General features: G+C 35.4%; 1 protein-coding gene across 1 annotated transcript in view; it reads left to right on the top strand.

Moving 5' to 3' along the window:
- The window catches only part of cadps2 (calcium dependent secretion activator 2), a 300507-nt gene that overhangs the window by 238969 nt on the left and 46764 nt on the right, over positions 1–14774 (top strand). Inside the window, exons 18-21 of the mRNA XM_088922931.1 lie at positions 1873–2029; positions 5311–5382; positions 13792–13933; positions 14533–14652. Of these exons, the coding sequence (XP_088779057.1) occupies positions 1873–2029; positions 5311–5382; positions 13792–13933; positions 14533–14652 (491 nt within the window). The remainder of the gene's footprint in view (positions 1–1872; positions 2030–5310; positions 5383–13791; positions 13934–14532; positions 14653–14774) is intronic.

The following is a 14774-nucleotide window of genomic DNA, read 5'->3' as shown; positions in this document are numbered from 1 at the left end:
AGAACCATTGAACAAATAGTTATTGCCATGGAGTTTTTAAAAGTACAGTAGAAAATGACAATATTTGAAGTTAAAATCTAAGAAACCCCAAATAAAGAAATTTCTTTTTTATTACCACTGTCCTACTGAAAGATACATTATTTTCATCTTTATTTTTAATAAATATTGCATATTATTTGAGAAATGTCTGAAATGAAACATACAGTAACATGCATAACTATTTTCATAATTTACTGTTTTGTATCCCCAACCCTTGCCTTCTTGAGAGCTTTTTTCTTGTGTTTGAAAAGTGGTATGTGAAGCCTTCCCTAGGGAAGTTTGCTCATTCTTTAACATACAGTATGTAGTTTTGAGGTCTAGAATAAACTTTGGTTATTCCAGCCTTCACATCAATTTGCATCTAATTAGGATTCAGGTGTGTGGACTTGAGTGGCCAGGGCATAGCCAAAGTCTCTTTTTTTCCAGAATGTCTTTTGCAAAGTTTACAGCTCCCCTTTGGTCATTAATCTGCTGAAGTACAAACAACTAATAAACCATCTAGTGTTGCATAACAAAGTGTACTGTCACTTAATTTGTTCAGTATTTATTGATCTTTCTATATTACAAAGATCACTGGCATATGAAATCCAAGCCAACACCATCACACAGCCTTCCTGATATTTAACAAGTAGTATGAAAATGTTTTCTTCAAAGTCTTCTCCTCACCTTCCCTAGGAAAAAATGTTCTGTTTGTGGTTCACCTGACTTTAAAAAATGTCTGAAGTTATCATGAGGCTTCTTCATGTATTCAGTGGGAAAAGTATTTGTAACCTTTCTTATGTACTGTATGTTATTACGACAACTGCAAACACCTTCTTTTTGTGTTTTTTTTTCAACGGAGGTTTGAAACTTGATTTTTGCCCATTAGATTTTCATCATATATTCGTTATAGTATTTAATAATTTAATTATTTATTTTTTTCTCCTGCGAAAATATTTGCAACAATTTGAGGATTTTGGAAAATTACAGTTAGTTTTTATTTTATATTTTAAGAATAAATTTGAAGTTACAAATAACTTATATTTTTAAGATCACTTCAAAACCTTTATTCTTAGTTCATTCACACATATTTGTTTCTAAACAGTAAGTCGTTAAGTTAAGTAAAATAATTATTAATGTATTGAGGGTTAGGCTTAGTTTGTTTATTAATCATCCCTGTGCTTTACAAAATGAATACATTCTTTTTATTTTACCTCTTAGGTTTGCTGTAAATGAGTGCTTTTGTCAACTTCATTTTAAGGTATATACAGTATGTGATTATATAGTTCAGGTGGGTAGCTGCGTCAGCATGCGTAGACTGCAAAGGTTTATTCCATGCTGAAAAGAGAATAAAGAAAACACAACGTTTCGGCCGTGGAGCCTTCTTCAGGTGTGAGGTCACCTGCTAATTTGAATAACATTCATTTAACACTAACTGTCCAATTTAGATATTCACAAAAGAAACTCCTCTATTTACATAATCATGGTAATGGGATCAAAAATGTACTTCAAGTGGGAATTGTTTGTTCTGTCATATTCATAGTAATATGGTGATTTGGATTTCCTCCCAAGTGACCTGATCTCACTTGAAAAATATAGTAAGTACTATAACACCTGGCTGCACTTGAACCAAAAGCAGCTAAACAGGCTTTTACCAGCTTGTCTGCTGAACGAGAGCCTTTCTGAGAAAGACTAACATTAGCAAGTTAGAATGAGATGCTATTGCTAACATGCTAACATGCTGTTAGCAATAGAGTTATTATTTTCAAAACTATTCTGAACCATATGTTTTGTGGGGGTTTATCCATGCTGTTCAGTACTTAATATGTCTGATATAATTATTGGTTCTCCTAGGCCTTTGCTTGGTGGCCAGAATTAATGGCAGAGCATGCTGAAATATTCTGGTCCCTGTATGCTGTTGACATGGATGCCTGTCTTGAGGCCCAACCTCAAGACTCCTGGGATAGCTTTCCACTCTTCCAGCTCCTCAATAACTTCCTGAGACTCGACCGTAAGTTGCTTTTTCATTGTGTATATCCCTGAAATATGTCCAGAACATTGTGAGATTTTTTTTCAGTAATAATTGAGCTAATTAACTTTCGTGCCACAACAGAAAACAAAGCTTGTTAGTAAAAGGTGAACACTCTTTGGTCTTCCCTTGGAATTACAATAATTAACACTAAAGTCAAGAGTTAAAACAGCAAAATCACTGTAATTAATGTCAAATGCAAGCAGTACTATGTCAGGGAAATGATTCTTCTACCAGCTTTGTTTGACATTAAATAACTTTGCCTTTGACTTGAGGTGTTCCCTTGTCACCATATTGAGTTATCTGTCAAATAATCCCTGTCATGTATTTGTGCTTGAAATAAATTTAGGACACATAAAGTGACATTCAGTATTGCTATACAAACAAATTACTGTGGGAATTATTCATTAAATTTAACAACTGTTTTGCCATGGTTGTAACAACTTCTACCATCTCTTTTATCTTTTAATCAGTTCATAAATAGCATGATGGTTGAACTACCATTATGGCAGTCAATGCTGTCAAAGCTCTTCTTTTCCTTAATTTGCTTACACTGAAAGTGATTAATAAACATTTGTGTCAGTGAATGGCTTTTATAAGGGCAGAAAATATCCTATCCTCTTCAGATAGCAATAGTATTATAGGCTTTTCAATAATAATAAAAAATGTTGTTATTCCATCTAATCTTATTGATGTGTACCTGTATAGAATTATGGTTGTTGTGTCTGCAAAATATTGTTGTGAAATCTTGGACCACTTTTAATTGCTGATAGTAAAGGACATAAGAACTCTTCCATATGAGAGGAGGCCTTTCAGCCTATCTAGCTCTTTTGGTAGTAACTAATTGATCCAAGGATCTAATCCAGTCATTTCTTGAAAGAAGTCAAGATATCTGCTTCATCAGCATGGCTAGGTAGCTCTTTCCAAACTGGCACATTTTTGTAAAGTGCCTCCTGTTCTCAGTTTTAAAAGCACTTTTACATAGTTTTCAATTGTATGTTCTGGTTTGTGTGTTACTGTTGATTCTGTGATCTTTAGATAATCTTTGTGATTCATTTGAACATTTTTTATACTTGTATCAGGTATCCTCATAGTCTTCTCTGTTCAAGACTATAAAGGTACCCGTCAGTGTAGGACATTCCTTAAAGCCAAGTAATGTACTGTGTCTTGTTTCTCAGAGCAGCAATATAGTTTATTTAATGTGGTGAACAAACCTGTGCACAGTGTTCTAAATGAGGTCTTTTTAGGGCATTGCAATTTTTAAATCCCTTGATTTAAATTATTTAATTATAGCTATGTATTCTAATATTCTGTTTGATTTTGTTATGCTTTTTCATGCTGGCTAAAAGATTTAAATGATTTTTCAACATGCCTCTTTAAATTCAGTGGTTCTGTAGTTAATGTAGTTAATGATATCTGTAGTTATATATATTTTTACACCCTGATTGTAATATTCTACATTTGTCTACATTGAACAATATCATTGAACAAAGTTTTTGTCCAGTTTTAAATTTTAAATGTATACATTTTGGATTTCGATGTTTTGCTAATGTACTTAATTTGTTATCATCTGAAAACTTGACTAGTTCAGTAACTATACCAGAATGTCCCTAAGACAGATCTCTCTGGTACACCACTAATTACATCACTGTAGCCCAGTGGTTCAAAATCTTTTTTTTCAACTGGGCCGCAACCGTGGCTAAAAGCAAGTCTCGCAGGCAGCATATACTGTATTAAACACTACTAGGCCTACCTTATCTGCATGCATAATAGCTATTGACCATGTGTATGTATATAAGAGAGAGGTTGGAAAAGTCATGATGTAGTACATGATGTAGTAGTTTCTTGAGAAACAGGACTTTTTGGATGGAAGTCCATCATCAGCTGTGCAACTTCAAAAGCACTTTGCGTGCAAAGGGTGCTCGGGGGGGGGGGCGTGGTGCAGGCAAACAAGTCCAAACAGTCCAAGGGGGAATTCCAGGGCACAGACCAGGGTCCAGATAATGGGAAAACCATCTGGACATACGAAGATTAAAATCCAGAACGGGATCTGGAACAGGAACAAAGAGTTAAAACCCGGGTAACGAGGCCAGGTGCTCCGAGCCCCGGTCAGGACGCCGTGATGAAGCCTATGCTGTAGGGTCTCTCCTGGACCCACTGGTAGGTGGGCTTCTGGGCGTCCATCTCCCAATACTGAGTCAGGAATAGCGAGAGCACCAAGCTTAAATAATAACAGACAAAACAGGAGGCAGGTCCACATAATCAACTAAAATACAAAAGGGTCGGAGCACCCTTAAGAGGAGGGATAACGATGGTGACACTTAACATTCTTAACTCTGACAGTATAGTACTCACATTAATGGGATACTTGATGCTGTGTGAAGGAAACCAAATTCACGTAGTCAGGCTGTAATTGTGTGACTGATCAATGAAGTTGAGATTCCAGCTGAAAGTCTCTCAAACATGCATGGAAGTGCGACTTGATGCGGCACATTGCAGAGAAGGTACATCCAAAAATGTATGTAGATGCAAATATGAACAGTATTTTTGCACTTAATAGTCGTAAATTCTGGAATGGTTTGCTACAATTCTAGAATGGAAGACGAGAGTTGGATGTCATAGGACATCCCTCTGGCTTGTACATCTATTGGTTTGTCCTCAAGTACATGGTGGGGCAAATTCCAATTCCTTCATTTTTTCCATAGGGAAAGTGAATGGTTCTCCCTCACATGTCTCATTCCCCCTCACATGTCTCATTCAGCAGTGGGAAATTAGTTAAATCACACTCTTTCAATTGTGTAGCATACAGTTCTAGCTTCATTTTGAAACTTTCAACGCAGCACAACAAGTCATCGACATGTTTCCCTTCACCTTGCAATTGCAGGTTCAGCCTGTTCAGATGAGCCATGAGGTCAGTAAGAAATGCCAGGTTAGTTTTCCACTGCTTGTCTTTCAAGTCTGGAAATCTCTCTCCCTCGCCATTATCATTGAGAAAGTGGTCAATCTTTAGAAGTGATGTCAGAAATCTGTTAAGGACCTTGCCCAGGCTTAGCAATCGGACTTCGCTGTGCAGAATTATGTCTCCATAGGCAGCATTCACTTCTTCCAGTAATGTCACAAAATGGTAGTGCAGTAGTGGCCGTGCTTGGATGAAGTGTCCATAACCCTTGTGAGGTATCCATCGGATAATTTGCTGCACAAGGCTTGCTGGTGCACAATGCAGTGAAAGGCTAACAAGTCAGGAGAGTCCTTTCTCATTTCAGCGACAAGTCCCTTGTGTTTACCAGCCATTGAAGGTGCACCATCAGTTGTGACGGAGACCACGGAGGATGACGGTATAGTCATGTCTTTGCAAGCTTCACTGATTGCTCTGTGAATGTCCTCACCCCTAGTTCGTCCACGGAGTGATTTCAATGCCAGTAAATCTTCAGTAATTTCAAACGTTTCCGAAATCACACATCTGACCCAAATGCAAAGCTGAGCAACATCCCTAATATCCGTAGATTCGTCTGAAGCTACACTCAGAGCAGAAGCAGCGGCTACTTTAGCCTTTACTGTGCTGTCAAGTTCTCAGACATTTCTGCAATTCGTCGCGTAACTGTGTCATTGATTAGCTGTAAACTTTTTATCCTGCGAATTATCTCGCTCTTGTTGCTCAAGTCCTCAAAAAGACATTGTGATTCAAGAAAACAGTTATTTACTAATTTACTAGTTACTGAAGCTAAGCAGGTGTGAGCCTGGTCAGTACCTGGATGGGAGACCTCCTGGGAAAAACTATGGTTGCTGCTGAAAGAGGTGTTAGTGGAGCCAGCAGGGGGCGCTCACCCTGCGGTCCATGTGGGTCCTTATGCCCCAGTATTTACGTTGAGACGTAAAACCGAGGTCCTGACTCTCTGTGGTCATTAAAAATCCCAGGGCGTTTCTCGAAAAGAGTAGGGGTGTAACCCCGGCGTCCTTGCCAAATTTCCCATTGGCCCTTACCAGTCATGGCCTCCTAATAATCCCCATCTATGAATTGGCTTCATTACTCTGCTCTCCTCCCCACTGATAGCTGATGTGTGGTGAGAGTTCTGGCACACTATGGCTGCCGTCACATCATCCAGGTGGATGCTGCACATTGGTGGTGGTGGAGGGGGGTCCCCATTACCTGTAAAGCGCTTTGAGTGGAGTGTCCAGAAAAGCGCTATATAAGTGTAAGCAATTACTATTGCTATTATTATTTGTTTGGTTGACATTTTCTTCCTCTGGCTCATGTCGTTTTTCACCTCACCTCACAACAAACTTATCATTTTTTTCCCTTTTTTATACAAACTAGCAGGCTACTAGGCTAGGCAACCCTGCTGTGAGCAGGCTATTCTTTGCACTCAGATGTATGTCGGTGAAGGCAATATGAAAGTGTGTTCTAGTGACGTGCATTATAGCCTACGTGCAGCACTTTAATGAAATTAAAGATTAATGAAAAATCTAAATTCAGCACTGTTTTATATTGAGTCTTCAGCATGTTTTCTATAACATAATTTATTTATAATTGTATTTTTTATTGTGATGTTACTTATTTTGTTGCCTAATTTATATTGTGACTTCCAGTTTAATTGCAGATGAGCTCTTGAGGTGTTTGGTTGAGCTATCTTATGTCCTCCTCATTTGCCTTCAGATGGTGCTTTATTGTGGTGTTAAACCTTTTCCCCATACTGGACAGCTGTTTTTATGTAGCACTTATTCATTTTTTTTCAGAATTTTTAAGCAATTGAAAAAAGAATAATAATAGTTATTATTTTCAAGATAACTTCTGTCTAATTAAACAATTACAATGACAGTGCACCACTGTATTAATATAACATGCTGTTTATTGATTTTTCACTGATAATACCCCTTTCACAGGTTTCAAATCACATTTACATGGCTGGTTGTGACCATCACTGCATAAATAAAAGTCAAATCTGTTTTCTTTCTTTTACATAAACTTCAGAAAATGTTTCTGTCTTTTTCACAAACTCTTGTCTTAAAATAATAAGCTACTGAGCGGAGATTGTTGGCTTTTTGCTTTTCTGCTGTGTTAATTATAATTCCACAAGCCATTACCACAAATCAGTCTACAATCAGCTCCGTCATCAGGCTTGGAGACTTTTATCTGCATACTAACCTTTATTGTCTGCTTCCTGGTTAGGTTGTTTTTCCAACACTTTTAACTTACCAATATAACATGACTTTCATGTTATTTATCCTGACATTGGTTTAATGAATGGGGTAAAAAAAGCTTTTGTTTTGATGGACATACTGTGTATTTTTATGTTTTTTTTTAGTTTTTGAATAACCCTGTATTTCCTTAAATGTGTGTCATGCTTAAGTTAAAGGAGTTGTAAAGGAAGCAGGTTAGTAAAACAAGCAAAGCTTAATTTTGTGTCCAACAGAATAAAATAGAAAAAAAACTCAACCTTTCAGTTGTGGATCCTTTTTCATGTGTGTGGGGCAATAAAAGAGACAACAGGAATATGAGGGTAACGAGAACAAATGCATGGAGTTTGTATGTTCTCTCTGTGTTTGCATGGGCTCCCTCTGGGTGCTCCGGTTTCCTCCCACAGTCCAGAGACATGCTGGTAGGTGAATTGGCTTCTGTAAAAATTATCCTTAGTGTGAGTGTGTGCATGCCTGTGTCTGTCGATGGACTAGCATCCCCTCCGAGGCAGATCTGGCTTTGTGCCTGTTGCTTGATGGGTTACACTCCAGCTCCCCCCATGACCCTGTACTGGATTAGTGGATTAGAATATGGATGGATGGAAACAGGGTCTTTTCACCTCTCCATAAACACAAAATTGTGTTACTATATATGTGTAAATGTGGTTTTTAGCATTTGAGGCCAACAAATTTGTTTAGATTTAAGTTTAAGTACTTTAAGTACACTTTTACAGAAAATAATCATTCGGATTACCAACACAGATAGGGATTCAGTTTTTTAAAAAGTGTGCTGCATATTTCACATTTTTTAAAGCCTGTTATCCCCTGTTGAAACTTCCTGTTTAAAATTTAAAAAGCAACCAGAAAAATTGGAAGGCCCATTTTCAAGGTCCATGTTGATTTGGATGATCAAGATCAAGTAAGCTTTTGCCCTGCTTGAAAAGGTTTTTTTTGCCTGACAAGTTAATTGCCACATTGATTTTAATGTTATATACAATATACAGTATCTGACAGTGAAGTAGGACACCAGAATTTAGTAGCTTGAAATGTTTCTCTTTGTTGTATTGAGATAACAATGGATTTTAAGTCATTGTTTGGAAGAACATTGCTTTCTTTAATTCTTCAGTTTTTCAAAAGAATTAACAATCAGTACAACTTGTAGCAATTAATACATCTGATGTATATAAATTAGATGTTTAGTTTAAAAGGCTTTTTTTTGTAGAAGCAACTGTACTACCCTGGCTTCTTTCAAGAAGTGACTGAATGAAATCTTTAGATCAACTACAGTAGCTACTAACTATCAAATAGGCTACCTGGACCAAATGGCCACCTCTCATTTTGTAACCTTTCTTATGCTTTTAAGTAACAGAAATATGCTACCTTAATATTTTCTCTTATTGATTCCTTTGATTATTTATAATTGGCCTATTTATGTAGTAATTTTGATTGTATACATTGTATCACCCTGCAGTAGCATGCAGAGTGTATTTATGTCTTTATTTCCAAGTAGCGTAGCTGAGTCACCGCTGTATTTTGAAAAAAAATCTGCTTTGCTATTTCAAATGCATTTAATTACATGTGAACAGCTTAAAAGAAACCAGAAATGTCATCCAGGCCTATAAGTGCAGTTTTATTGTGCCGTATGTTGGCAGAATACCAGATTGTTCAGGTGCTAGAAGTTTGTTTTAGTTCAAGGACTTAATTGTGACTTAATTTTTTAGAGCGCCTTTGTAGGCCATGGCAAGAAATGAGCCTGAAATACGATAGGTCTTTAACAGAGTACCCTTTGTTGAAAAGCACAACACTTAAACAGAAGGGATTTTCTTAAGAATAGAAATATGCTAGAGAGTTCTGGGGATCAAACAGGGTTTCATTCCTTATCTTGAAAATATATGTCAATCAGAATAATCAGTAATAGAACATCTTTGAAGATGTGAGATATACCTAAAAGTGAACTGCAGTCATTCTATTGATATGAAGACGAATATAACAGATTGAAAATATTAACATACTGTATTTACTTTCACTTTATGTGCACCACAAATATGTAATATCAATTAAATGTATGAAAGTTTGCATGCATAATGTTCTGCAAAAACTAATAATGTTTGAAATTATATGTCTGACTGAGGTCTTAGTTTTGTATTCATGTAGTACTGTATATTCATTGGAATTAGAATTCAAAGAGCTCATATCAGGATTAGTTTATAATAGTGTAAATAAAAAATATATTGGGCAAAGCTTAGGTGTTACATGTAAAGCTAAGTTCTGCAGCCAGCAGCAGTGATCACACCATTGGTGAGTCATGCTCTACACTTACTGTATTCTTTAATTAACAGAGATATTTAAAGCCTGTGTTTACAAGTTATTTGTGAATACTCCTAGTAATGTTGAGTGTGGCTTACCACAAACTAGAGATTGTAATTAAATGTGTTTCTAGATTTTTTTTTGTTTCTAATTTACTGTATAAATGCACAGTATACTGTATATGTATGCACATATATATTAAGGACATTAAAAAGTTGTAAAAACAAGATACCACCTCAGGAGGATAAAAAGGCTAGTGTTAATAATTAACAAGGAGAGTGAAGTGGAGTTAAATTAGTCATAATAGAGCCCAGAGTGACTGCTAAAGTCACCGCTCATTATCAGAACAAACTCATTAGGAAATGAAAAGGTGAAAATCCCACAGGGAGTATCTTAACACTAATGTCTTCCAGCATATTTTCATTTGTCTTTCTCAATAAATCCACGGCAAAAAATCAGATCCTAAATTAACTTCACATTTTTACAAAATGAGCTAACAAGCAACAAAAGTGATGAAAATAAAAGAAAGGATAATATCATCCAGCTGTTGTAAAAACAATAACTTTGTGATTTGGAAATGGGTATGAAATTCAAGCCTATCTTCTTAGTTTCATCTATAACTTTACAACTTTATGAAGCAGTAGACCTTGCTGCCTTAAATTTAGATGTTGTTTTCCAAACTTTAATTTATATTGTACATACTTTATCAACAGCTATTCGATTTGAACATCCATATTTATATTATTTTGGTGATTTTGCATTGTGTAATTTTACATAATCATAGCTGCAATTGTGTGGAGTACTGGTTAGTTCTCTGGATTCTGGACTTGCATTGGATAACAGTGTCAGTAAAGTAAATTAACATTTAAGAAATGCAGTAGCCATAGATTCTTCTAAAGTCACAACATTTCTAATCAGGTGGGGCCATCCAAACTCAGCCACCAAGATCTACATAATTCTTTAATCACCTGATTCTAATTATTCTCTTAACTGAGCTAATGAAACTACTGGTTTCTTACTTTTTCACTTTCCCTACACTGTAGATTAATTATTCATTGTTTAATTCATATATCATTTTTTGGTTTTACAGATATGGAATTAGTTACTGTAAACCCTATTGGATCCTTACATAAAACTTTTTTTTCATTAAAAAATGACTATCATAGTAAAACTATGACATTTCCATTTTTACCTTTGAGGTTCAATTTTATTCTAGGCACTGTAGATCTACAGTCATGAATGTCTTCTGAGATTGGTGTCCTGATTTCTCAATTTCTCTTTCACATATTTTTGCTGTTATGTATGTTTTTTGTGTAAAAATGAGACACATCTCTTTTTTTAGGGTTTCTTTTCTTGGAAGTGCCATAGGTGTGCTACATGCTGCATATTTCTTCATTGCTCCTCTGATAATTAATTTCTGAATTATGAACTTCTCCAAAAGTTGACCATATCCAGTGTTTTTCTTTCTGTTGCTTCTAATGGTGTCTTTCTCATTCATATCATTCTCCTTCTCCTTGACACCTGGAAGCTGCTATTTTAAACCTTTATTGTTTCTTTTCACATCAAGTATCTTCTAATTATCATGAATTATCAGTTATATAGTCACTGAAAACTCACGTATTTGTACCTTTTATCTATTTGTAAAATTAAATATTCTGCTAACAATTATTATGGTACCTCTACATTTATCAAGTAGGCATTTTAATTTTCATGCTAAGAGCATTGTTTTACTAAAATAATTGTCTCTTAACTTTGTAGATTGATTCTAAAAGCAGTTATTTGCTGTTCTGTATTGGATTTAAATTATTTTTTTAAGGTAACTCATTCCAGACTAGAAGTGCCATGATGTATGTCTACAAATCATGTGTAAAATAATATTTTATGTGCTTTATGTTGTTATTGCTGCACCTCATATGAAATATTCAAAAAGTTCACAGTGCTCCATTATAGGAAAGATCCCAATTTTTGTCTTTTTTCCTTAAATTCTTGTTGTCATTTATAACAACAATTATCTGTATTAAAACTTTTAGGTGCACAGAGTTGATAAATGTGGTATTTTCAAACTATTAACATTGTTTTATTTTAGTTTTGGAGATAAAAAACATTCTGTTTCTAATTATGGCTCCATTGACCTCATTTTAGGTGTATATTTAGGCTTTAAATATGAATTAATCGAATGAACTGCTGAATTTCAGGAACTTCTGAAATTTTACAGAATTGTTGAATGTATAATAAAGACTGAAAACAAAACAGACACCTGTTCATGAGATATAAACATGGAGTGATGCATTGCTCTTCTAGCTTTTTATAATCTTTTCAATATTTACATAAAATTTTAGTTTTCAGAGTTACATAAAGGCAGGATTAGCATTTGTGGAGTGTCCTTCTGAATAAACATACTCTAATTCTCTTCATTCTTGGCTTTGCATTGAATGTGAACTGCATGGACTCTTAAGAAAGAAATTACAAGGTCTGTCATCAAGAGTACTCTTTATTTTTCTTGAGGTCTTCCTCAAAGGCAACTGTCTACTGTTGTCGGTAGTTTATCATTTTAGATACCATTCTGTATATTATAGAAAACAAGTTAGTATCTTAATGATTACATAGGCATGTAAGGTTCTCTCATCCGTGTGTAATGCAGGTATTAGCTAGGTATTCTGTTTGACATAAGAAAGTAAAACATAAATTACATTTTAAATTTTGGAATGCATTGTGATGAAACATGACGCTTTAGAGAGTCCTGAGGCAATATTTAGGCAATTAAGGGTAGTTGTGCTCAAAACACCATGGTTAATCAGAGGGAAAGTAACAAAACCTTACACCAAAACATCACTTAAAAACAAATGAATGGTGATGAAAGTCACACTCACAGCTCTCGTTCTCTAACAACAAGACTGTGAAGGGACAGCTCCTTCTACGTACCTCCCAGGAGGGGTGGTGGAAGATGAGATGGGGGATGCCTTCTGATGAGAGCTGGATGCTATAGCTACCACCACCTGAGATCAAACCTTTATTTTCATAAGGAAGCACACATCACTACTCACATAGCCCAACCAACCCCAGCAACTGTGTCCTAAAAGTCCTGGCATGTGAGACAACTACTGCAATACTGTTTAATTTTTAAAAGATTCCATTTCATGCATTATATTGAATGTTAAATCAAGTTGAATGTATAATTTGTGCAGTCCCAAAGACAATTAATAACTCCAAAAAGTAATTGATGCTTTTTTACTTTGACTCTTTAGAGCTGCCACTTTGGCATGATATGTAAAATAATGTCACACTCTGTAAGAAATTATATGATCTGCCTTGCTCAATGCATTCCATTTGTCAATTAATTAACATATGGTATAAAAACAAAGGGTGCTTGTAGGTTTAAAGAGGAACTGCAATGCTATTGTCATATCTTGGGGTTAGAAAGAATCAGTATTGATGGGTGTATTTCAAACCACAATAAAAAGTAAAATGTACACAGTAACTTGTAAAACCTCCAATTTACACCACAAAATAGACTGAATTTCCAGGTGTGCCCAGCGCCATGTTCTACGATTCAGAATGAGGCAACAAAACTTCGGTGTGCAGCTCTATGACATTGTAAATAAGCAAGCTTGTGAATAGATCTCATTAAATCCAATAGAAATATTGTTTTTGATTTCAACACGGTTGTGCTGACAAATACCACTTACTTGTTAACTCTGCTTGCAGAACACGTAAGAACATTTCTGTGGTGAAATGTCCACTGAACAACCTGTATTTATTCACTCATACATCACATTACATTAGTTATTACAGAGACCAGTGACTAGAAGAACTAGTGGGCAAGAAGGGCTGAATCATGTCGCAAATCATGGGAACTCGAATGCCTGGTGCATGATGTCGAAGTTTGCGACACCATGGCAACTTATAGTTCTTTCACAAAGTTAACGATTTTGTGCTTAATTCAAAATTTGTAATTTTTTTTCTATTACAGTATTTTGTTACCAAGATTTAATAACCGATCTAAGAAATTGGAACTGCAGTTCCCCTTTAAGTTCCAACTGTAGACACTGCTGTTATAGCTTTGAGAAAGGATCTTTATACTTCTTACTCTAGTCCCCCCAATTGTATTAAAGGGTAACAGTATTGTTGGTGCTAAACTTAGATCTTGCTGTTACTCTTATTCTATTGCCCCATGTCTTAAGTGAATAGAATTAACCTCCATCCAGCTGCTATGCATTCCAGTTGAGTTTAATGTTTTTATTCCTTTTTTTTTCCTTTGGCAGCTTACCTGTGTAACGGAACATTTCATAAGCATTTGCAGGACATTTTCATTCCTCTGGTTATCCGTTACATTGATCTCATGGAGTCTTCCATCGCACAATCTATTCACAGAGGATTTGAACAGGAAACATGGCAGCCAGTCAAGTAAGCCATTTATAAACATTTAACTCTAAAATTGTATGCTTTGCAGCTCTCTTTAATTAGTGCCCACACCATTATTTAGGAAAGCAAGAACAATAATTTCCTAAAGAGGAGAAACAATTAAGCATTTTTAACTTTTGTGTGTTGTTTTCTGTTGAACCTTTTGATGTGTTACATTGTAATGCCAATATTCACAGGAGAAATGTGCCATTTGACAATGTTATGTTATGTTTATTTTTCAGTCTTATAAAGGCATAAGTTGCTTCCATTGAAATGAGAAAAAATACAAGAATTTAAAATCTCTCTATATCAGTTCTAAAAATGACAATATTCACAGATTTCTTTAATATTAAGTAAAAAAGCTGATTTTTGTTGTGCTTTTTTTACAGTTGTGCTTTAAGATTCTGGGTAAAACCAACCATTTTTGGACAATTCTACAGATTTATTACCTACATGTACATAAAATATATCTAAATAGTTTTCATATTTTCTTATTTCATTGCAACTTAAATTTAGATAAATACACTTGTATAGATTTTTAATTATTACACATGGTTCCTCATTCGGATTTATGTTGCTATGTTATTTATTTTTCTATGCAGGACAATTACCAACAATCTTCCAAATGTGCCTCTACCAAAAGTTCCAAGTCTGCCTCTTAATCTTCCTCAAATACCTAGCTTTTCTGCACCATCCTGGATGGCTCCTTTATATGACAACACGTGTGTATTATTCAGTGTCAAAAATGCAACCTTTATCTGCATGCTATCAGTGCATGCCTTGTTGTGTTGTCTCCGGTGGATTGGTGTTGTTCAGTGCTTTGTCAATTTTGATGAGTGGAGTT

This window comes from Atractosteus spatula, chromosome 8, assembly GCF_055471065.1.
Source record: "Atractosteus spatula isolate fAtrSpa1 chromosome 8, fAtrSpa1.hap1, whole genome shotgun sequence".
NCBI classification, from domain to species: domain Eukaryota; kingdom Metazoa; phylum Chordata; class Actinopteri; order Semionotiformes; family Lepisosteidae; genus Atractosteus; species Atractosteus spatula.
The sequence above is the reverse complement of the archived record's forward strand: the minus strand, read 5'-3'. Positions and strand labels throughout refer to the sequence as shown.